Below are 25,477 nucleotides of genomic sequence, written 5' to 3' on the forward strand. Positions count from 1 at the left end.
TATTTTTGATTTACAGTTATATTTATTTCACAAAAATATATTTTTCCATATTTACAAATAAATTGTTTTCAAGAAAAATCTAAGTTAAATACTACAAGCTCCTGAATATGAATTCAAGAAAAATATTTTAAACATAACGTATCATTCGTATAATTAGTATACTTACAGACTTCTAGAATTGATGCATTCATTGCAAATAAGAATGAAATGTTGTAATATATTACAAAGAACATGCATCATTTTTAATTATCGATTCCCATTATTTGCCTCGGCTTGCCTTTGCAGATTGAATTCAAGAATTTGATAAAATACTGTGTTCTAATATAAAAAAACCCAACATTGCCAACTAAAAGGATGCCATTTGTCAGTGTCAGATAAAAAGGAGATTGGCTTCCTCTAAAAGCAAGATTCATAACCGATCTCTTACTTAATTGTCTAATCAATCAGTAAGTTATACTTGGTTTTCTTTTTATGTAAAGCTACTCTCAGGGGCCGTTTGAATGGGTAAGTGTGCACTAACTAGTGCGCAGTAACTCCACGGGGACTCTTGCTGAATGCAATCAGATTAACAGACTTACATACTCATAAAATCACCAGCTTATCTAAATTCTAGTTAAGGCCAAGAGTAGCTAGTTGCATTCAGCTAGTGTCCCCCTAGAGTTAATGTACACGAGCTAGTAAGAATGGCCCCTCTGTCTGTAAGTCTATAGCTGTTTATCTTTTATATTTCTGGATAAATATTAGAAGAAATTATTCTGTGGAAATTTATTTTCTTTCTGTAGATTTGTGCGTTAGAGATGAGAGGACTTGGGTGGGGAGGGGGTTAATTTCACAATACAACTAAAGGTGAAAGACTGCTTAAGATTTAGCTGTCTCAGTTGCATTGAGGCATTTCAACTACACATAAAGGCCAGTTGTTTGTAAGATGCTCTGATTATATGGCAAAGTTAACTTTAAGTAGTTAGCTATCTGATGGTAGCAGTCTAAGCTAAGCACAAAAACTAACTTTTTGTAAAATAGTCCCCAAGCTGTAAGATTTTATGGGAAACATAAAGCCAGCATAAATGGCTTTATAAGATTGATGGCTATATATTGTCAGTGTGTTATATGTTCCTTATATTAGATAAGTGTATACCTTTTGTTTTTAGAATATGTAATAAATACTTTTCATATTGAAGGCAATTGTCCAGTATTTTTCAATACCTGAAAAATGGTAGGATTTTGAAATATGTTGATAGATATTTCCTAATAAGAATCCAAGTACCTTAAACGTTTTTGCAGTTCATGAGTCAATATTAAGAAAAAAATACATTTATCAAATTGCTGAGAATAAATGCGTGTTGACTGTAGAATTAATATAAGTAGATGATATGATCTGTAAACATCTCCCCGAAGGTGGGTGTTTTTTGCAAAATTAAAGCCTATGTCCACATGTTTATGATATATTTCCTTTAAAATGTTTTCAAAAAGAAAAAATAACATATCTTTTACATGCATCTGTACAGTATAGGTAGCCCCTGTAAAAAGGAGATGGATTTTAAAAAGTAGATGAATAAACGAAGTAGAAATCAAGTAAAAGATTTAAAAAAAAAAAAAATCCACAACACTTCGGATGCCAAGTTAACACATTTGTCCACCAATCAACAACTGATCAGTTGGATAAGAAAAATATATATAGTCTGTGAATTTTTACTTTCTCTGGCATAGTGCTAGCATGGCAAGTGGCTGATAATTACCAACCATTGATGACATAAATTAAGCTCTAAGAACCATATAATTTCACTCATTGTGAGTACAGCCTAGTATTGAAGAATACCCAGATATTGTATATTGTCATATTAATAGCTTGAGGTTCGCCAAGTTCAGTAGAGTTCAGTTCTTAGTATGCAAGCAGACACGAAAGTCTGTGAAAGTTGGATTGAGCACTGATGTGGGATGTTCCAATTTCCCATAATGCATTGCTGTTTCTGTGACGCAATCTATGAAAGAAAAGTCTTTGAAATATGACATGCATTGCTAATAATGGTAGGCAATGATGGAAAAAAACCCACATAGTTTGCAGAGTGATTTAAGTCTAAAATGAACATTCAACATTGTCCAAACTGTAAAGATGGATCGAGACAGCCAGTAGGATTCAGTTGATCCATTCTGAATTTTTTTTTTAGGTGATATGCTTGTGTTTATTTCAAGCAAATGGCTATTCCATTCACTGCACAACATCCCATGTGTAGCGCTTGTTGCAGACCAAGTTCTCCTGTAACATTTTGTTTTTCGCACACGTTCGGCTCATGTAGATCCAGCAGTGCATTTTACGCCCTCCTGTTTCATGTCCGTAGCATGTATCGTGGAGGAAAATCAGCTGACGACAGCATTTTTCGCTCTTAGGGGTGCCAGCCATGCAACAATCCTTCAACCTGTCGATGCTGTCGTAGCAGCATTGAAGGTCAAACAGGCAGCAGGCAGGCATAAGCCGTTCACAGCAATCGTAACCTGGGGAGAAGAAAAATTAAATGTATAACTTTGAATTGTGGAAAAATGCAAAACATTGAATATATCGAATGAAAGACATAACTTCATGTTTTGGGTGGCAGGGGTGAAGAAATAAATATAAGAAAAATGAAGTACTGTAATTTCTTACTTAATTTAAACAAAATTGATTCATTGTATGCATTATAGAACAATGTTTTGTTAGTAAATGTAAAACAGATGATTTAAATGTCAAAGAAAAGGAAATTATTTGGGCTCCTGCCAGAAGGCCTTGTTTCGTGAGTGATTAAAATCATTTTGATAAATCTCGACAGGGTGAAATATTGCAATATGTGAGTTGATGGAAACATGAGAAATTGCCCTATCATTTACAGAGTGGATGATTTATACTGATGCTGTGTAATAAGATTCTAGAGTTAGATATTGAAATCGTCTGTCAGTGATGAATTTAAGTAAGACAAAGTTAGTTTTTTATGAAGAAACTGCAGTCTTCTATTTCTTTTAGATGTTTCAAATTCTAGGTGTAATGACTGTTGATTTAGTTACTGTATACTATTTGGTTGCCATAAACAAAGCATTCCAACAAGCATTTTGTAAGGTCTTTATGACTGTGTTATGTGATATATTGGAAAGTTGAAAAAAAAAGTCAACATTGTAAAAAAAGTAGTCCTTTTTAGGAGTTGATTTGGTGTAAATTTTAAAAATAGGTGGACTATACAGGCAATTCACACATACACACACATGCACGCACACACACACACACACACTCACACACACATTCAAACATCATAGCTATCACGTAGTGTGAATACCTGTTGGGAATTTACTGTTCATTCTTTGTTTTATGCAGTAGCAGTCATGCCAAACACATGAATCCTTGTTAGAAAAATGTGTTTTCTTGATTTATTGAACAAATTAATATTTTGAAGTGGCACATTTGTCACAACATTGGCAGGGTTTCAAAATTAATCATGCACAAGTAATTCTACATTTAATGATTTCCTGTTGAAAGTATTTTTTTGTGCAGCAAAACTCATTTGTATAAAGGTTTTTCTGGACTTCTGATTTAAGTCCAAGTATCCAGTTCGTGCTTAAGAAATAACCTGAAAATATATATATGAAATCTATCCAAAGTCAAATACTTTAACTAAGGGCTTGGCATCAGAGGTGTCTATGGCTTAAAAATGCAATCAAACCAGGCTAGTTAAGCTATTTAATTAATGTCAAATCCAACCGACTGATTTCACTCTATTTATGTTACACATTTGTCCGAGTTGCTAAGCTACTGTTGAATAATAAGATGATCTGGACTTATTCCGTTATGCAACTTTGAGAAAGTACAAAATCTGATTCTACTTAAGACAGCTACTGTTGTCTTTTTCTTCTTAGAATGAAAGCAAAATAAAAGGCTTTAGTTTGTCATTAAGTGTTCAATGTGATCACATTTGGAACATATTTTGCTACCAGTACATAGGAGTTAGGATGGATGCATTGGGCAGACGTGAATGCCATGATGATGTAATGTTAAAAGAAAAAAAAATTAACCAGAAGAAAAAGTTGCATCATTTACTTGCAAGTGAAGATATAATTGTGTAATGATATTGACATTGGTTATAAATGCACAGTGGTAGAAGTAAATAAGGCCTCAAATACAAATCGCTTTAAAATATAGCAAAAAGTCTGTCAGTTATCAGGACATCTTCATAACTGTATTTTTGCATGATTTGTTTTAAGAAAAAAATAAATAAAGCCATTAACATAAAAGGTGCTTCTAAAGATCGACATATGCAAAGACAGAATTGATGATGTAGAGGATTTTCAGTGGCATAAAATGGTACAATAGATATATAGTAAATGCCCAACACTTTTATAAGATTGGTCTACAAATAGTCAGTTTTCTATTTGTAACATCTTGTAGAAAACCCTCCCAGACAGGGAATATTAGATAATATTCTGTAAAGGTAAAAGAGCCTAGAATGAGTTAATGATTAGATCCCACCTTGTACGAGGTGGTGTAAAGCTTTGATTAATGGATATCAGACTCGTGTTAGATAATGGTTTACTCCGCTATTCAGACAGACAAACATGGCTGACACTACTAATTAATACCTGTTAGACCAGCCTGAAGCTATAGCAGCAGGTCAGAAATATCAGGATTGATGTATAAATATATTCTGGAAACTATTTGAAGATCAAGGAAGTGCTAGTTTGGAGGTCAGGAAGAGATGAAGTCAGCATGTGCTGCAAATGAACAGAAATAAATCAATTTTTGATAGGAGGGGGGAGAGAGCTATTTTCTAAGCGATGATGAGTTTTTTTTTTCATAGGTAGACAGGTGGATCAGAAGGAGGTCTTGAACCTTTTTAAACTTGTATTTGGATTGAGGAAGTGCATATTTGCGTGTTGGGATGTTTGGAAAATGAAACGGCAAAATCCTTGGAAGCTAGGGTATTTGGTTGGGATATTCAGATGCTATTATTCAGATAAACTTTTTTTGCAGGATGAGGTTGCATGGATGTGTGCTTGAGAGAGAGAGAGAGAGAGAGAGAGAGAGAGAGAGAGAGAGAGAGCGAAGGAAAAGGAATTTATGTAAAAAAAAGCATAATAATATTAATAAAGATTATATACAGATGTGCTGTAAAAGTTATTTTATTAATTTTATGATAGAGAAATTGGGCTCTTATTAATCTCATGGTCATTTTTAACTACTTGTAAACACGCCCTTTCATATGTGCTTAGTAATAAGATAAATTGTGAACGAAGCTTCTCTTATTAAATTTAGGATATTTGTGAGCATGGCCTCTCTTACATCAAGTTAGGCTAGTTGTGAACGCAGCCTCCCATAAACGGGCCTAGCCCAGTTTCTGACCCTGTGTCGGCACTAGTTTCATCACCGATGACCTCGCTAGCTTATGCAGTATTTTATAAACACAATGTGCTTTGAAAAGAAATAACCTTAGGCCCTACCAAGGAAGAGTGATTCAAAAAGAAATAACTTGCGGCTTTGCAAATATGAGATGCAAGGAAAATAAATACCCCGAAGTACACGAGAGGCGGGATGCTGCAAAACTGGATTGATCCTGAGTTCTACAGGAAGTTACTAATGCCAACTTCCAAATGACAGGCTTTGTTGTGAAAGTCGAGATATTGGAGTTGAAGTTATCAACAAGTTATGAAAGAGAGGGGCAGGGGTGGGGAGGAACAGGTTTTGTACGACCCAGGTCACAGAAAAAGTGACCTGCCATTAACTGTGTAGAAACTTTTTTTTTATTCTTCTGCAACGCAATTTTTTAGTGTGTGGGTAATTGAAACACATGTTGAAAATGTTGCGTGCCAGTTGGTTGAGCCACATTGGAAGCAAAAGAATCCAATTGCAGAAACCACATGGTAGTATGAGTAGGTAGTTTCTTTTTCTATTAGAGAAACTAAGCTGATTGACTAACGACTTGACTTCCACAATGTTTTATCGTCAGTTAGGAATGTGCCTCATGAAATTTTGGCAAGGTTTCAAAGTTTTTTTCTGTTATATTTTTATATTTAGCTTTTTAAAGCCCTATTATATCCACCCCAAGGATCTTCAATTATAGCCAAGATGAGAACAGTGATCACATTTTTTTTTCCATACAATTTAAGCTTTTTTGGGGCTTGGGAAGGTCATCCTGCCCATCCTCCTGCAAAGGTTTTATTGCAATATAATGAATAGCTGAGATTGAGAACAGTGATTTTTTGGCTACCAAAAATATATACCATTGACAGACCAAAATATTTTGTCCAGCAAAGAATGCCACCAACTGTGTTGGGCACGCAAATTTACTTTGATTTATTCTTCTAAGAAGAACTTAATGTTGGTTTATAACATCATCCCCTGACAAAGATTGCAAGAAGTGTAAGACAGAAATATTGGAGTAGTAACTACCAAGGTTTTTTTCTGTTGTTTGCAGATTCTGTTAATGTTGCAAAAGGACATACTGTTATTTTTGTTTCCATTTATGCCTCTGTACACCTTTGTTGAGATTGGTTTATTATTATTATTATTATTATTATTATTATTATCATTATTATTAAACAAGATTAATGCTTTGCCTGTCAGTGATGGAATAAATTCATTTCTTGTCGGTTTGGATTGATCTGGTAATTGACTGGAAGATATATTGCCATTTGTCATTGCTACACTCCAGTTTTAACTAGTCTGAAATGCGAAAATCTCTTACCTACTCTCACCAACCCCCACAATATTGTTTGCTCTGATGTATTGTGGCATTTTTGTGTATATCTCTACATACAGTGGGGGTTCCCACACAGCTCTCCCACATACAATATATTCTTTGTTCTCAATAAGTTGGGCATGGAATTTATGAAATAAAGGGGAAAGATGCCCTCTCATAGTTATATTTCATGTCGTTTGTTTCTTTCAGAATTCTCAAAGTCATTATTTATGGCATTAAAATTAACTACTAGAGAAATATTTTCAGTCAGAATTGAAAGATAGAAAATTTTAGATTGAAATTTTTGATCTTATGGTAAAATGCACCAGCTCTTTAGTTATTAAAAAAAAATCGACCTTTAAATGTAGTTTTGAGTGGGCAGTTTGGACTTGTTAGCATAAACACAGTTTTTTTTTTTTTTTGCTTATCTGAGACTACTGAAATAGGATAGCCCACTATACAAATTTGAATCTTATCTCTGAGACTTACGGAACAATATACTAGTGAAATTTAACTAACTTAAATTCGTAGCAGTCTTTGCTCAGACCTCAGATCAGCTTCAGTAATTCTGTGAAAGAGGCCCTGATTTCCCATAGATGAAAACATGAATTGGAATTTACCTTTTTCACAGCATCTGTCCACTTCTTTTCCAATGAAACTGTCACCTCCCCATGTAGATCTTCTTGTTACTCTGTAATGATAAATTTTAAAAGAATGGTATAATTATTCAGTTTTGCACTATATGGCTGAAGCTTTCCTTAATGATTATAAGTCTGAAGTAAGAATTGAGATGTTCAGAGATCTTACTTGATGTCCATGTTTGAGCTGTCTTTGAAAAATGCAACTGAAAACCTAAAAACAAAATCGAATTTGGACTTGCCTGAAAAAAACCACATCAGTAATAGATAAAACCACATCAGCTACAATTTATAGTAAATATATCATTGGAAAAGAGAGCTGGAATTTAATTGACCTGATAGCACCTCATTAATGTTATGATATATATGGATATAATCAAAATGGCAACAATGGATGTTGCAATATTGCCAACAATGGACGTATCACATTGGCAACAACAATTAGAACCATATTGGCAATGGATGGAACCACATTGGCAACACTAGATGGAACCATGTTGCAATGGATAGATCCATCATAGAAATGGATAGTTCCACTTTGCCACAACGGATGGAACCATGTTGGCAACAATGGATAGTCATGGAACCATTTTGGCAACAGACAAAGCCACATTGTCTATAATGAATGAAACTGAGTTGACAACAGTGGAAGAAACAATATTGTAAGCAAATTGATGGAACCACATTGGTAACAGCAAAGAGCACTATATGTTGGCACAACTGGATAAAACTGTTTAAAAATGTCAACAAAGAAGAAAATCCCATTTTCTTTCATAGATAAAAAGCATGTTTAGCAGTATATATAACAATGGGCATAAAATGACAGATGTAGATTTGCAGCAAATGATATAAACACAGGCTTTATAATACATAACACCATCAGGTAACAGATTAGTAGCAAATTCATGAAATATTATGTCTTTGGTGAGTAACTTTCAAGCTATGACTTCCTGTTGAAATTTGTTTCTTTCATTTCCTGACTAACTAGCGTGTTAAGTTTTTTTCTTAAATGTGAAAAAATTATCCAAAAAGGGATTTAAGGTGTGATCCCAAGTCAGTGAGCTCACTAATTTTAGCTTCAAGTGATTTGTTTATATACAAACTGAATCCACTGTGTTAACAAATTGTACAGTAGCATTTTTTTTTATTTCAGAAGTATTTCTCCAAATTAACTTGTCACTCGTCAAGAGCTACAGCCCACTGTTATCCACACAATTTTTCCAAGTTGACAAAATTTAAGCTACAAATGTAGGCTTTCCATTGTTTATGTAACTATGGTAGTTATTCGATCTTTTCAGTAGGGGAAAAGTCTGAATTTTACAGATACTATAATTTTTAAGTTTTATATTTTTGATATTAGAACATTACTATTGAGTGATAGATACAAAACTGAAAGGCAGGCCACCTTGTTTTTCTATTCTGTACAGTAAAAACACCACATATGGTACACAAAAACATATTCTAATGATGACATGTATCTGAAGATTGATAATTTTTCTGCCATTGAAAAGACGGAGTCATTACCGTATAACACCCAAGGATGCCAAGCAGGGCCTCTTTACTCGAAAGCATCGCGCATTGCAACGGAGCGCAAGCGCTTCGATTCCATAACTAGCCATACTCGCCCCATATAATACACTGTAGCCTCTTTGTGATATCGCTATTCTCAATATGCGATTCTTTCGAATGATGGGGCCCAGGACAGGATGGCTAAAGAAGCATATGCAGCCACCAAGGATGTATCACATCAGGACTGAGACCCATGTGTTTAAGTAATTAAAGAAAATGTTGGGAAAAAAGGAATGAAAATGATGCATAAGATTCCTTGAATTTTGTAAGGGTAAGAATTAAAGGCTAATACATATATCATTGTTTTTACTGTCCTGTGCTTGAGTCCTGCGTGAAGCACATTTCTGAAGGTGCACTTTGTGTAATTTCTAATGTAAAACATCTCTCTTAGCTAATTTACTTATGAAGAGGAGGAGTGAGCTAATTAACTTATGTAGAGGAGGAGTGGGGGGGGGGGGGCTGATTGAAACCAGTTCAGTATCACTAAATATTAAACCTAATGGGCAGAATACAATGATAAATTCCAGTTCTTAGTCTATTATAGTAGACTGTAATTATTGCCTGTTTCTCTGTGTTTCTGGCATACCTTTATATCTCAGCTGGAGCTTCCTGGCTTAATGAAGGCAATCAAAGCTCCTCTGGTTTTAAGTACTTCAGTATCACTTAATTCCTGTGTGGTTCTCACTGATGTCAGAACAATTCAATAATTGGTGATTTTTGCTTTCAAGGCCGTCTATAGTCTCCTGAGCATTTTGCAATTAGAGGAAAGATTCCAGTTTTTTTTTTTTTTCATCTCTCATTGCTCTATGAGCCAAATTGAAAAAAAAAGGCCCTATTAAGACCAAAGGTTAGCAATGACATTTAGTCCTGAAGCTGCAAGGAAGATTTTTTCTCTGTTACCCTTTTTGGTCAACCTTTTAGGTTTTCCTAATAGAAACCCGGGCCCCAAGTAAGGTTGGTGGAAAGGGGGGGGGGCATACAAGGGACTAAAGCACCTGTTATTTTTCATTTGAAAACCAAATTTCTGTTTTGCATTTGTGACTCAAAGGCAGTAGTTCAAGAAATATTTGGCTTTTGCTGAAAACAGATACAGCTTTTTGAGAAAATACATGTTTCGTAAACCTAATGACTTCTCAAAAATGTGTTAGAAATATGTGGAAAAAAAGACAATTTGGTTAAGATATTTCAGATGAATTATGCACATAAATCAACGACACGTTCTCCCCAGTCATTGCAGGTGAAATCATATCTTTGATGGAAATGAGGTTTGGGGCCACCAGTTGGAATCCAAGGGGGCCCAGCTGTGGATGTTTCCAGAAAACACCAATGTATTGCATATAGGAGCACTTGTAAGAGACGGAACACTATGAACCACAGGTTAATCTCCAGATAGGAAGAACTTAAGACTGGTGGGTTTCAAAATGTCATATAAACAGACATGTCTGCTACAGCACTGTTAACGTTTGAGGCATGTTACCACAGTGGCTTTGCCATCTGTCACCTTTGACTCAGCAGACGGTACCAACATGTTATTTACGCTCCCAAACCTGCCCCTGATATAATATTTCCTTCCAGCTAAATCGTTTGATCCTTTCGTTAAAAATGCAGGAAGAAAGAAAGCTTCTTGCGAGGCATTTTACAAGGTCCCTGCCTGGTTCTGCCTCAAAGTAATTAGGGTACTATTTTCACCAGGAATGTTCTATTTTTAGTCTTGGGTGGATTATGTGAGGCTTTGTTCTGCAACTGTGCACATAGTTTTTTGTCAGTCAAGTGTGAAATATTTTGAAGCCACTCCAAATGTTATTGTAAGGATATGCTGGAAAACACTAATGTGCCATTTGAGACGTAGAAGTAAAATGTGTTTACAAGCAGCTACAAATAAAAACAGTATTGTACCTGTGGTGCAAAATGTAAAGAAAAAATGCCCTCTTCATCAAATAATTAACTGATTGACTTTTTCTGATAAGGTAAACTTTATCAAATAATTGACTTTTTCAAATTGCACATTTATTGATCAAATTATAGAAGGATAATTTGCTGAAATTTAGGGGGAAAGGCTGACCAGTGTAGTCTAGAGGCATCTTCCCCATGGAACTATCCTTCTATATGTAGATCTATCTAGTTCTGTGGGGACTCTCGCTGAATGCAATCAGACTAGCAGATTAACACACCTCTTGTTTCCAACACCAAGGAGGATGCATGTTAATTTGTACATCTGATTGCATTCAGCAAGTGTCCCCACAGAATGGGATCAATCAAAGTTAGGTGTTGGGTCCCATGATAAACGTTCTCACCTGATTTAGACGAGACAAACATTTCCGCTCAGGTTTTTTTTTTGTTAATGCAAAAGGTGGTCTAGGTGATGACTGCCAGGAGCAATGCAAATTTGCACGTGTTTTATGTCACAATACTGGTAGCCGTGGAGGAAATTGGAAAGGTTGTTAACAGGCGATCGGATCAATCTTAATTTATATTAATCCGAGGCTTGTATAGTTATGGCAGACTATACTGCCTTTGCATGTCAATGAATATCTGTTTCTTTTCTTTCTTTTTATTTTCATTCCCCCCCTTGAAGATAGGTTTACATTTTCGTCTCACCTAGCAAAAGCAATGCTTGAAGTGAGAGGTATGTTCAATAAGCTAATCTGATCGCGTTGCAATAAGATATTTCTTTTTTTATCTGATCATTTTATCAGTGATGGAACATGACATTTGGATTTACTGCTTGGTTATTATTAGCTAAACTCAATTGTAACTGTCAAATGAAACATATAGGCTCCGACAGCAGTCCATTGTTCAACCCGCAATATTGATTTTTCGTCTATTAATTTTAGACACTGTTTTACGTAAACGGATATGTGGCAGTCATTCTTCTTTGTATCTGAATTTAATAAATTTGAATATAAAGAGAACTGTGTTGCAGCTATTTCGTGCTGAGGTAAGGTTCTTGTTTGGTGATCGAATTTAATAAATTCATACCGAATACCGATTTTTTTCGTTTGTTGGTAAATATTACCAGCAGATAGTACCTATTTTTAGTTCACAATTTTTTATTCCATTTTTTGCCCTTTATTTAAAAAAAAGAAAAACAAACAATCTGCTCTCACAATAAAAAACAAACATTATTTCAAAGGTTTATGGACTCCCCTTCTTGTTTTCAATTTGTTTGATGGCTATTATCCTTCAGCAACACCTGCAGTACCACTTAATTAAGTCTTTTCTTAGCCTAATATCCCATTTAAGCTGCAGATGATTATGAATCCTAAGCACAGGATTTCTAGGAAATTGGCCTGTCTGTTCCAGAATGTGGTGTTTTCCACACAAGTTGGCTCAACCCGTTTGTGCCAATCTAGTCTCAGCAGGCTGATTATGTCTGCTGATCAGAGTAGAACCCCCTTTTCACTAGACTGCATCCTTTATGTATCCCATAGTATGGCCCATTTGAGAGTAAAAAAAACAAAACAAAACAAAACATGCTGACAACTGGCCGATCATTGAGCCGGTCATTGAATATCATTTTGCAACCAAAGCAATGCTTGTGCCTCCTTTCTATGACCACAGCAACTAATTAGAACAATTTTGTTTGGAAAACCAGATCAGTTAGGCCTAATTATTACTGACCATTGTAGAATTAGAATCTGCTCGTCATGTTAGATTCAGTCTGTTGATTTGTCTGCTACGATGGAACATGCTTGTATAGTTAGCTAGGCCCATCTTGGTTGGGAATATGCCTTTAGAGTTCATATTTGCAAAATGTTTCTGAATTTAACCTTTAAGGCATCTGCTATAATGCACAGTGAAAGAGCTATTAGTATCTTCTCATTGTCTTCTTACCCTTAACAAATCACCCTAGGGAGCACGCTATTTTAATTGGAATCATTTGATAGAGTGGGGTTTTTTTTTTTCACTCTTATCTCTATTATTTTATGTGACAGGACGCCTGTGCCTGAAAGCTCTCACACACCTAGGTCTTCTCTTATACTACTATTTAAGTCCGTTTTACACCAAAGTCGGCTATAGATCTTAGCTGACTAAATTGCTTTTTGCAGAGAAAGGCTGCCAGCCGTATTAAAAATGTTTAAGGGAAGTGGGCATGCAATGAGGCCCTTTTGATTGTCTTTACAATGGTTTTTATTATCAGTCATTTTACAGGTGTGTGTGTTTGTGTGCGTGCGTGCATGTGTGTGTGTGTGTGTTAACCACATTTATTGTGCACCATTCTTTTTGGTATATGTATGCATTTACAGTTATCAAATGATATGCTGAATCGGTGTGCACAAAGTCAAGTTATAACTCAGCTGGGATTGCAACCTAAAGCAACTTTCTGATCCTTCACGAAAAATATGTTGACCCTGCTGTTACCAGTGAACCAATGTTTTATTTAGAACACTGCACTTGACTGAACTCCTCTCCGTGCATCACAACTTTTTTGTTGGCATTAAAATGAAGAGAGTTGTTAGAAAGAGACCAACAATGAAGGATGTCGATATAAAATGTTGTTCTTTTTTAAATAACTGCATGCTTATATTTCTTTAATCCTTTAGTTAAAATCGTTAAGCAGTCTGCCTACAGTTTAACTTGCAAAACAAGTGGTCAGCTCAGTTGATAGAAGGCATGGCCAGAAATAAACGGGGTACCATAATATTATTGAGTGTAAAGACAGGCAAGGGCTTGTTTTTCACATTGAATAGCATTACTATTTACAATATACTCTGTGAAAATAAAGGTTAAGTTGTATCTGTACGTGGGCCTAGGGGCCATCTGGACTGGCCTGTACCAACAGCAAAACTGTATTTTAAATTGGTAGACAGAAGATGTTGCTTAAAATAGACCCATTTCTTTTTATTAAGGAAAAGAAAGTATTTACAATTATATTATAATTAAAATAATCTATGCTAGTTAAATAGAACAGTGTATGAAAAAAAAAAAGAAAATTTTACAAAATGCATTGATTTTACAATCTTATTATCTTATAGTGTATTTTTAAAGGATAGTGTAGGTTATATCTCAATGTATTTGGTTTACAGTATTAAGGTCTCTGGGCACCAGAAATAAGAATAGAAAGCCCAGGAGAGGAGGAAGAGCCATCTGGACTTGCTTGTGACACAAACCAAAAGGGGAAGTATGATATATTTGACGTGTGCCCTTTGGACTTTGGAATTACTTATAACTAAATATAGGTTGCATTTTTTAATCCTTTCAGTAGATAAGTTTATTGCAATCTTTCAATTTAATAGAATTTTTGAAATGTGTATAGGAACACTAAGGCAAAATTTTAATGATGATTGTATTTTGGCATTGTATTCAGGAGTTGCTCTTTTTAAGCTTTACTTTTAATCAATGCTGCAAATTAAATGACTGTCCCTAGCAATACTGAAATGAAAAATTGTGTGGTGTAAGATTTTAGGTTAGAGGGAAAAGGATTATCAGTAAATGAACTTAAACCATGCATATCCTATCTGTAAAATAATGCAAGTATTTATAACCCCTTCTAAGTGCCAGTTGCACAAAACTGTTTTATTCAGAAATCAATTAGACTTTTATTTGTTATGGGTAAGTGATTTGTAAAATGCAGTAAAACCAATACCACAAAGTTGACATTGGGTTATTGAGTAGTCGGTTATCTTAGATTATCCATTTGACTTAAGATCAAAATCTTCGGCCTTGTATGAAACATACTCCTGAACATTTGAGGACGTGTGGTCCTCATGTATTTAGGAGAGGAGGGCATCTGGAACTTCCTATAACTCAAAGAAAAAAAGAATAACTAAGCCATAACAATGTAATGCTAGTTGTCGGAGACTTTGAGGCAGACTTTGACACTTACTCGTCTGAATTGGTAAGACGCATTTAGATTCACATGTGCTAAGGTGAGTTATGTCACGTGTAAGTTTTTTTTTTTTTTTTTTTATTTTTTTTTTTTTTTTATTTTGCTAGATTTGCCTAGTTTATTTAGTTTACAGGTTGCCATGTGCTGTTTCCAGTTGCATGCTTTCTTTTGATCCTGTGTCATTACCATTCACCATTAAGATATCCTGCAAGAACAGTGACAGCAATGTTTCCAACTCCTGATACTATTTTCTGTCTCCTTCCAGTCTTGATCTTAACTGTTTTATTCTTATGGGATTATCACTTCAAGTTGTTCTCTAGGGCTCGCCTCTTGTTTAGCTATATGCGCCTCTTACATGAAAGGAAATATCCCCAAATTAGCACTCGTGTTACTTTTATTGCATGACATTTGTTTAACTTTGGAACATTAAGAGGCAGAAAATGGAGTCCCAGGCTTTCCTCATAAGGATTTTGTACCAAAATAGCCAGGATAGAGATATCCATGCAATTGTTCTGTGAACATTAGCTTGATAGTAGTCTTAAAACAAAATCAAAGAACAATACTATGTTTCAGAGTTAATGTTGCAGCCCCTCCCCCTCCCTTTTAACGAAAATTGACTCAATTTGGGGTGACATATTACTGTACAGTTTTGGTGATGGATTAACTCAAAAATGAGTTCTTTAGCAATTGAACAAATGTAAATTTTTTTTTCTTTTTTTTTTTTTTGTGATCAGGTACAAGGCACAAACATTGGTACATTATAGAAATTGGGTTTTAGGTCTTAATAGAGCCCATTCCCAGTGAAACGGTCATTCTACATGAATAGATCCAACTCCGCGGGGACTCTGGAATTGAGTAGAATATAAAAAAGCTGGTGATTATTCATGTACCTTGACAATGAGGCATGTTAATCTGATTGCATTCAACAGGAGTCCCTTGGGAGTTGGATCGATTTATGGTGAACAATATTTTATTGGGAATGAGCCCTTAAGTGAAAAAGAACAGTATGGCATAACTTTGCATACAACATCTTAAGACGCAGGGGGTCGTACCGTCGGTTACACAAGATGAGAAGCTCATTGACAAATTGTTTTCATAATATCAGCATGAAACATTTTATTTGCATTTTCTGATTTAGCAACTATGTAAACACTTGATGAAATTTTAAGAGGTTTAACAGCACAAAAATGGCAGATAAGGTCTTTCCTGTTAAACTCACGTGCGTTTGAGCACGTGCAAGGCCGAGACAGAAGTAGGGTAGGATTTTATTTTACTGGGCTGGGACAGTAATGTTAATGGGTCCTCTGGTTAATTTTCAAGGCAAAGTTGGCATATTACAGCAGGCATGAACATTTAAGTTTTTGGAAAAGGAAGAATTTTTTTCTGCAGAGATGTTTTTGTGAGATCTCCAATTGTAGTCTTGTTGGTTACCGGGGGATCTTTGCCCTCAGTATTTTTTGCAGTTCTGCCATTTGGCTTTATTTATTGGCTAAAAAAAAATATAGCAAAAAATACGTCAAAAACAAAATGAAGAAGGAAGCTTAAGAAGTGTTTGTAGCCAATCAGGACGCCTCTTGCTGTGGAAAATAATAAGTTCGGCATGATTGTCTGCTTTTCGTTCTAAGAAATGTTGATCATGAAATGAACAAACTTTAGTATCTGACTGATGTTTTTGAACTGGATTAAGGTAAAATTTGGACAAACATTGTTTAAGGCTGATATTTTTTGTAAATATTGATGTTTGGGATCAGCTGTTTTTTTTTCTTTGCTCTATGGGACCCTGTTTTTACCTAAGTGAATTTAGCAAACATTTCAAGGCAAGATTGAAGTTCAATATTAATGTTTAACTTCAATTTTTTAACCAACTGTTTCCCAAACTTTGTTTTTGTGACAACTGCAATGTCATTACTTTTCTGCTGGGGGCCGATGGTCTCCATTTGCCCAGCCGTCGGGTGGACAAAAACAAGATATGTGGAAAACCAAGATACAGGGCCGTTTTCCAACAGCGTATTCCTTAAAGGGCTTACAATATTTCCAAAAGTCGTGTTTTTGTAATGAGTGGAAAATTAACAGTTTTCAGAAACAGCCACCAAGCTATTAAAGCAAACAGAAATGGCCTTGAAATAAAACCATTTTCCCCTGGCTATTGTTTTTTTTATCACAAAGCTTCGGCCTCCTCTGTTGTAACTCATCAAAAATTAGCTAAGAATCATAACACAAATTTGATTATCAACAGGCCTGCTGACAATTATTTCTTAAAGGAACGGAAATTTTCACAAAACAAAGATTAAGTTTCGGTGCCAAAGATAATTATAACGTCAGAAATCGTGCTGTCGGGAGTACTTATAACGTCAGAAATCTTGCTGTCTACATGAGATGTACTTAATCTGTGCTGAGGCTTATTCTGGAATTATGGCTTACAAAGAATCCTAGCTCTTCGTAAACAAATTAATACACAGGATTATGATATGTGTGATTTGCAGAAGCAGACTTGCCCATGTCGGTAATTCATACTTCATTCTTATCCCAAAGTCTATTCAGAATCTCTGCCAGTAAAACGTCAATGAAAAAAGTATGACCTGACTGTGTTTATAAATGCATCATTTAAACTGCTCTTTACATCATTTTTACACTGCTTGTCACCTCTTGGGGACAAGACAGTCATTTAAGGTCCCTTTAAGCTTTGGTTTAAAAAAGCAGTTTCAAAAAAGTAAGGTTGAAATTATTGCAAAAAAAAAAAAAAGTGGTTAGTGCTGTGCGGTACCCGGGATCTCGAGACTTCATGGAAAAAGAAAAAACTCGTAGCATACGTTTTGTAAATATTATATAAAGGCTTTCGTGGAAGAGACCACAACTACCATCAGCTTTGGTGACCTTAATGGTGGTTAAAGTAAGCACTTGTTTGAAATTTGAAAACTTGTAAACACTTTAGGAGTGCATGTAAAAAAGAAAACGCTTGCACGCATGCACACACCGAAGCAGTAAGTCAACTTGCTAGTGATATACGTATGAGATGCAAGGTAACTCCGACCTGTCACAAAAAAAGAAAATTAACTTCTAAATTATTTGATTTTGAAAAAGTTATTAAACGAGCAAAATCAGTAAGTGCTGAGATGAGGACCCATGTACTATTCTTTACAAACCCAAAATATTGGGGTGCATTTACAGTTCAGTTGCGGAGATATAATTTGGTGCCCTGCTTATTCTGTAAAAATCTTAAGACCTGTTTCAATGAGCATCCTGTCTTCAGCTTTCTCTTCTGACATGTCCTCACTACCATGTGATAATGGCGAATTTACTCGTTTGCTTACATTTGCTTTCTTATATTAAGCTAAAGCATGTCTTCTTTAACATATTAAATTAAATATGGAGTCCAATGAACAAAGCATCACCAAATGAATAGTGGCTCTTGGTAAAATAATTGGTCCTGTCAAGCACTGTATTTAGATGATTCTGTTACATAATAGCTTAACTATTAAACTGCAATCCCTCAAAACAGCCTAAAAGAAACTAAATTTAAGCCAGCAAAAAAGGTAAATGTGCTTTAATGGTACAAATTATGACCAAATTTGACAGTAAATGAGGGAATAATGAGTACCATTGTTTATATACCCTTAGGTTATTGTAAGAACATTGCCCCCAGCAACAGTTCTTCAGTTTTCCCTAATAGGTTTAAGGACACCCTTTAAAGGCCTCCATCTGCCCACCTTTTAATCTAAGGCCAAATGTGTATTATTTCAGGTCATCTAAGGCTAAATAACTTTTAAATTTACTCAATACATTTTCCATTTGCCTCAGAATTTGATAGAATCTGGTGTGATTGTTAGGGTGTATTCCCAAGGATTTAGATCGACCTAACTCCCTGGGGGTTCACGCTAAATTGCAATCAGCTGAGCGCGCACCATAGTTAATTACCCCTTTACAGCTTTTATTAGGCGGGCAGACGCTTAAGCTGGCTAAGCTGACAGTAATCTAGTGAGAGTCCCCACAGGGATAGATCGATCTGAAATCTATTGGAATGGAGTCTAAGACTTGAGGTTACCCAAAGCTGTAGACCCAAAGAGGTACAAAGATTCCCTCAGCTGTGAAGCGGAGGCAATTTTCTCATAGCTATTGACCTTAAACCGTAGACAATATCTTAACTTGATAGACAGTAGAATTAAAGCTGTAGAAAGTTTTCCGTGGAAAAGTAGACAGTGAGCTGAAGACACTTTTTCCAAACTGTAGGCTTTAATCTCTAGAAAATTGCTTAAAACTTGGACAGTGTCCCAAACTGAAAGTTTTCTGTATTGCAATGCATTGTAATGTTTTCTGTATTCAATAATGCAGACAGTGTCCTGTGAACTTGAGACATGTTTTGCAAGCTGTAGATCTTAAAACTTTGAATAGTTTCCCAAACCTGTAGCCTCAAACCATGAAAAAATTTCCACAAACTAGGCCTAAAAACTATAGAGTCTCATGAACTGGAGAATTCAAACTACATGTATAGAAAGTTTCCCCACAATAAAAGACTTAAATTTAGTTAATAGGAAAATGTTCAAAACTGTAGAAAGTCCCCCAGATCCGTAGAAGCACTTCAATGGTTGGGATAGACCCCATGCAGATAGGTAACCTGTCAGGGAACAGCTGTCTGTCAGCTTCAATAGTGGCTAATGGTTTTCTAGTTTGAGTAAAAAAGCTCTTGTAAATTGGCTATGAAGTTTGCTTTAGGCTTAGGAGAACCTTGAAGTTGACTTAATGGCCACAGAGAAATGGGGTGGAAAATCGTTCCAATATGGCCGCAGAATTGCATAACAGTTGTTAAAAGTAGTTCAGTAGTGGCGATCTGGAACTAAACTCCAATTGTTTTGGTTATGGCTTTTTTTTTTTGGCTTGCAGGAGGTGTTGTAAATCTTACACTGTTCTCTGTCCTTGAAAAAGCTTTATTCTCCTGGGCTTTCACCTTGAACAACATTACAATTTGAAGAAATCCTATGGTGTGATAAGTATCATTCAATCAAAAAAGAAAAAAAATTATCAGGATTATATTGCATAGACAATATATCATCTGACAAGGGTTCCATTTTTTTTTTTTTTTTTTTTTTTTGACAAATGCACAGGAAAGACAATGATGGAAATTATCTTTTGGCAGCATTTAAGACCCTAGATATTTTATGGTATCGACCTCTTACATTTACACGCCATTTGACATTCCACCAACTGTGAAAATGTTTCAGGCTCCTTATAGAAGCTGCATTTTGCTCTGGGCATTTTTGTTGTAATTTTTGCTTTGATAAGTGCCATTCTTTCCTCTTAGGGAAATACCACAGATGTTGTTCAGCAGTATGAGCCTAGGTAAGATCTATTTGATGTGCTCAAAGTTACGCAACTTGTTGAGGCAGAATAAATGTCATGACTGCTATGTTGCCTTGTTTTTTTTTTTTAATCCTATGGTCCTGGGAAACATGCACTCTGGATATGCTGATAGATTTTACGAGTTTTAGATCAAATGTACACACTTTTAAAAACTCTCGGTGAAATGATTAATTAACTTAAGAGATGTGAATGGCAATTACTCAAATACTTGTATCATGCTGAAATGTTGGAAGGCACCCAAGGTTTCAGAGAGAAAAAAAAGACAAAAATACAGGTATTGATCTGGAGGTGATTTTACAGCAGGAACACTGAGATACAGGGTGGGATTACCTGCCCCTGGCTGCTGAAAGACACCCTGGTGGTAATAGGGAATGAAGAACCCAACTGCATTCTCTTGTAAATTTTAGGATACAGTTTCTGCATGATATAAGAACTCAGTTACACTGTTGTATTCAGGGTGTCTTCTATTGAAAAAGAGTATCATTTTTTAAAAACTTGAAAATTTAGTCAGTCTTGAAAATTTTGTCAAAAGAGGATTCTCCGCCAATGTAATATGTTTTCGCTTTGGAAATTTCGCCAAACATGAAAATGGGTCTTTGGATAATTATGAAAAGTTATTCACCTGATATGACCATGTCAGATTAATGCATTTTGAAATATCAATTAATGTTTAAGTGAAAAAATTTTCCTGTTTTTACTTAAAAGTGTTAAAGAGGAGTTGAATCAGGGGTGACTGGAGTTGAAACCCAGGTTGAAGTAGATAACATGTGTTAATCTGTAACAGGTGATACAGGTGTGTTGATTAATGAAGTCAGGATATAAGCCTACACGCAATTACCAGGGCTTTGTTGAAATGTTATGGAACTGAGCTCGTGTTTGAAATCTCACATTGCACGTTTGAAGTATATGATAGATACTGTGAATTCGGCAAGTTGCACACAAGTGATATATACTGTAGTGGCTCAATCATTTCAACTGGGGAAAATTGTGAATTTTTCAGAAATTATATTTTCTTTTAGTAATAAATTCTTAAAATTAGAATATTCCTACTGAGTGCTAGCAACATAATTGAAAAATTCTATTTCATACAGTAAAAGCACCAAATTTCTACATAGGAATGTATTTTGAATGATTCCAAATTTATGTATCTGAAAATTTGATATTTTTTCCCCCATTTGTAATGATGGAGCCATTATTGTATGTTACTGCAAGGAATGAGTGGATGCAGCATACAGTTTGATAACAAGTGATGACTTAAGTTTTTATGGATATTGAGAACAAAAGATCCAAACATGAAGGCATTTGCATTCCAGTGTGATACACATGCTTTCATGTGAGGAACACCTTGGCTGGATTGCTTATTCTTGTCTTACGTTCTCAATCTCATATAATGATTGGTTATTTTTGTGTAAATACAGTTTGTCTGATAAGGGGCTTTTTGAGGGCTGTTTTCATAGAGAGCTAATTCACTTGCTAAGTGAATGAAAATGAACAGGAAATTTAATTGAAAAATAGAAAAAAAAAAAAAAAAAACGTCCCACTGTGCCTCTTTAATTGCCCATTGTTGAATCTTTAATCATTGCAATAGCTGGACACAAAAAATAAAGAAAGAAAAAATAGAAAAGGAATGCAAATTGCCCACTTCCTTGTTATATGTTTAAACCTGGCCTTCCAGCTATAAATATATATAATAGGGAGCAGCTGGGAAACGGGAAACATCTGTAGTTTGGTCCGCCTCCACCTAAACTTATATAGGTTCATATTCATTGGAGCAGACATTGCACTATGACTCTCCTAGTTCATTTTGTTTTTTATTATTATAATTATATTTTATTTGGGGGGGGGAGGGAGGGGGGCTGTAACATTCCCTTTTAACATTCCATTAAATGGAAATATGTTCTACATACTTACGAGTTCAGTGCAGCTGAATTATCTTACAGTTTCTAAAACCTATCTATAGCAATGAGAAAATAAGTCTAGATTACATAATTTGTCTTTTTTTCCCCTAACCTACTCCTCATTGTATTACAAGTAAATGGAAAGTCTTAATTTGATACCAGAAGAGAGATATCAAAACCAAAGCTCAAAATTTGTCCTTCAAAGCAATTATCATTTGGAATTATGCAAACTGCAAAAACACTCCAAAACATAGCCTTAATTTAGAAGTGAGCAAAGTTTTAATTCAAGGTCATACATATGGCAGATTGGCTAGTTTATATGTTGTCACAGTTGGCCATTTTGGTCATAAATTGATCTTAAAATGATGTATGGGACAGGCATATGGTCAGTAGATATTAGCCTCTGTCCTTTCTGTCTACAGCCCAATTTAAACACAGGGAAGTGAAACACATGGAAAAGGAACCACTGAAGAACCTGTTCTTGTGATGGCTTTTTGTGATTTGAAGGCACATAAAACCAATTGCTTTTTTTTAAATTTGTGTAACTTGTCTTTGGATTTAAGCCAAGCTGATGGCCAGGGTTGAGGTATTGAAGTGATTTATGGTGCGGTTTAAGAACCATCAGCTGCTACTTGGTTTCTCTCACATTGAAGGCAATGTGATATGTATTCCAAGGGATGGTTGGGTGGAGCGATTGGCATTTCTCTTGGTGCCCTGTTTCTTTTTGTTTTTGTTTTGTGTGTTTTTTTTTTACTTACCTTTCTATGTACACTGTCATTAGAGCAACAACTGTTTTTTCTTTTTTTCACTGTCCACTCTGGATTTTGAATTTTCTCAAGTTTTTAATAAATTCTTCAATTATTTTGTAAACATATTTTTGATATATGGTTGCCCCCCCCCCTCCCCCCCCCCCCCCCCCCCCCCCACTATACCTCACTATCAGTTCACTTTTCTTTTTTTCTTTTTTTTTTCTATTGTCAGTCTATTTGGTGCGGTCTTAAGGGGGTTTAAATGTTTGGTTAATCTTACAAGTTGGATAAATTTTTTTGTCTGACACAAGACCATGTTATGGTGATGGCATATAACTACAGTCATTTCTTGAGCATCTTAAATGGAAGTCCGCTGTATCATATGCCATTCCCTGGAGTCAATAATTTAGGTGTCTTTCCTTCCTTGGCCTACACAAGTAATGAACTGCTATATCGATTAATGGGATGTATGAGTAATTATGCAGTTGATTATAAAGGTTAGAGATTCCATTGTTATCAAGTCGAGCAATTAGTGGAGCACAGTAGCCTTTTTATTGCAAGGGTTTTTATCCCTGATCTTCACACATCATTTCCTTTTTTTTACGCCTACATATTTCCACTTTTACAGCTGCGTGCATATGTTACATTTGATTTGTAACAATGCTAGTTTCTATCATTGTATCGCCAGGTGGCAGCCACTGGATTGGCGTTTTGACATTCCTCCACGTAGCAGGAACAAATTGCATCATCAGTATTTGTCCTTCAGGTTGCAGAAGTGAATGCAGGGCAAAGGCATGATGTCATTGTGTTTTGTTTGGCTTTTTGTTCCGTTTGTTTGGAATTGTTAGGCTGTTTGGTAAAAATAGAATCATGCACTTCAAGAACAACTGTATTCAGTTGGCAAAACCTGTATAACATGGGTTTCAAATGGATGTTTACTGTTTGAAGGACGATCCGAAGAAAACTTGATATTTTATCTCCTTTTGACAAAAAGAAAACTGACAATAGAGGTGCAGATTATGAAAGCACCTTGCAGAATACAGGGATCACATTACAGTGGTTCAATTGTTATGATACTTTAACAGTAGATTTGAGCTGCCTCTTTCTGTCTCAGACATACAGTTATAATTTCTTCAGGAAAAGAAGTTCTAAATGTTCTCTTCGCTGCTTATCTGTCTTGATGGTTTTTTAAATGAAGAGACTAAAGAATACACAGTAATATTCTTTTTGTCAGAACCCCTTAACATTGACAAAGTACCCAACAATGACAGTTCAGCAAAACTTGTGGTTAATATTTTAGAAGTGTGATGGATTAAACATAAATGTACTTAAGATAATCTAGATTAATGAAATGTCAAAAAGAAAAAAAATTCACATCATGAATCAGTTGGAGAAGATGCTCATCTTCAATCAGGTAAAATTCTGGTTGACCAGACATGGTGGTATCTGCTCTAATATCTGCACAAAATTGTCCATCAAGTTGGTATTCAATTTGTATCATTTTCTTTAGGAGTCTTATTTTTAATCTCCAAAGTAAAATTTTTTTGCTCATGTTGTCTTTCTTCAAGAAAAAACAGCTTTTCTTTCCAGAAAATGTTTGTGTTTTGCTAAACAAAAATTATCAATTTCATCTTCAGCTCTGACTTTAAGCTAAAGCATATATGCAGCTCTAGTTCTGTCAGATAGTAACAAAGGAACTCTTATATCTACTGCCTACTCTTAATGGAATAGAAGTGATACCAGCAGTTAACAAGACCAGAAGAAAAACAAACAGATTTTTATCTTGCTGTTGATGCATTTTGTTCCAAATGCAATGCTATAAGACACTTAAAAAAACAGATTTTCATCATGCTTTGGCACTTTGCCCAAAGTACTCGGTGTCAGTTTTACATTTTTTATTTTTGTTTACGCACTCAAAGCACTCTATCAAAACCCAGATCATTCTTTTTAATTTTCAGTTTTCTCTGACAGACATTCACTTCCATCTAGCGCCATGTGATCAGAAATGTGTTTAGCACTTAATTGTTTAGGTGTTTTAAATATTATGCATATGCGTTAAGTCATAAAACATTTTATCAACCATAAAAAAACTCACAATTTGTTTCAGCTTACAATACAATACAATAATAATAATAATAATAATTTGTACACTTCTGCAAATATATAAGCATTTAAAACATTGCATTCAACCACTTAAAACTTGGTAAGTATTGAGTTTTTAATTGAATATGCCTCACCTTGCACTTCCCCTTGCTTCATCTGACAAATTTTTTATTGCTTCGTCAAAGGGCATTCCACACACCACAGTGAACAACAGCAGTAGTGACGTAATCCACATCAGAATGGTTTTTCTTGAATGATACATTGTTTCTTGTGTAGACACTGTATCAGTCACTCGTCAAAATGATGATGATGATTTGTTTGACTGTTTGCTTGTGGAATTAAATAATGTATAATCTGCTTTTGAATTGCTTCTCAATGAAATTGCGTGTGCCACTTCTGATTTGCAATGCTCGGATAACTGAGAAAAGTTTAACAGCTGGATTGCCACAGATGTGAACTTGTATTATCAGTTCTTTTCTTCCTCAGTGATAATTAAGTAAAAGTACCTCTCTCTGGAAGCTGCTTTCAGAATTGCCTTCTTGCTTTTGCACCAAAACACTGGTAACAGTCAGCACAAGTGAATGCCTGCGTACAGACACTTTTCCTGTTTATATAACGGAGACAGGGAAAGAGGCGTGCAGGT

The 25,477-nt window shown here is 35.3% G+C and overlaps 2 protein-coding genes across 3 annotated transcripts in view; one reads left to right on the forward strand and one right to left on the reverse strand.

The window, feature by feature from the left end:
- LOC106179133 (uncharacterized) lies at positions 1–25,431 on the reverse strand. Its single transcript, XM_013562668.2, has 3 exons — positions 24,969–25,431; positions 7,313–7,383; positions 1–2,490 (listed from the first exon to the last, which is right to left on the reverse strand). The coding sequence occupies exons 1-3, from the start codon at positions 25,094–25,096 to the stop codon at positions 2,207–2,209; spliced, it is 483 nt and encodes a 160-aa protein (XP_013418122.1). The 5' UTR covers positions 25,097–25,431; the 3' UTR covers positions 1–2,206.
- Positions 1–25,477, forward strand: part of LOC106179125 (uncharacterized) — an 89,564-nt gene that overhangs the window by 23,684 nt on the left and 40,403 nt on the right. The window lies entirely within an intron of this gene.

This window comes from Lingula anatina, chromosome 10 (assembly GCF_051362555.1).
Source record: "Lingula anatina isolate TDL-2025a chromosome 10, LinAna3.0, whole genome shotgun sequence".
NCBI lineage: Eukaryota > Metazoa > Brachiopoda > Lingulata > Lingulida > Lingulidae > Lingula > Lingula anatina.

What these genes read in the sequence shown, in the direction of transcription:
- LOC106179133 (XM_013562668.2), bottom strand. Translation starts at nt 25,096, where the DNA reads ATGTATCATTCAAGAAAAACCATTCTGATGTGGATTACGTCACTACTG. An exon ending in GAAGCAAGGGGAAGTGCAAG is followed by an intron (nt 7,384 to 24,968) that starts GTGAGGCATATT and finishes TTATCATTACAG; the next exon opens with AGTAACAAGAAGATCTACAT. An exon ending in GGACAGATGCTGTGAAAAAG is followed by an intron (nt 2,491 to 7,312) that starts GTAAATTCCAAT and finishes TCTTCTCCCCAG; the next exon opens with GTTACGATTGCTGTGAACGG.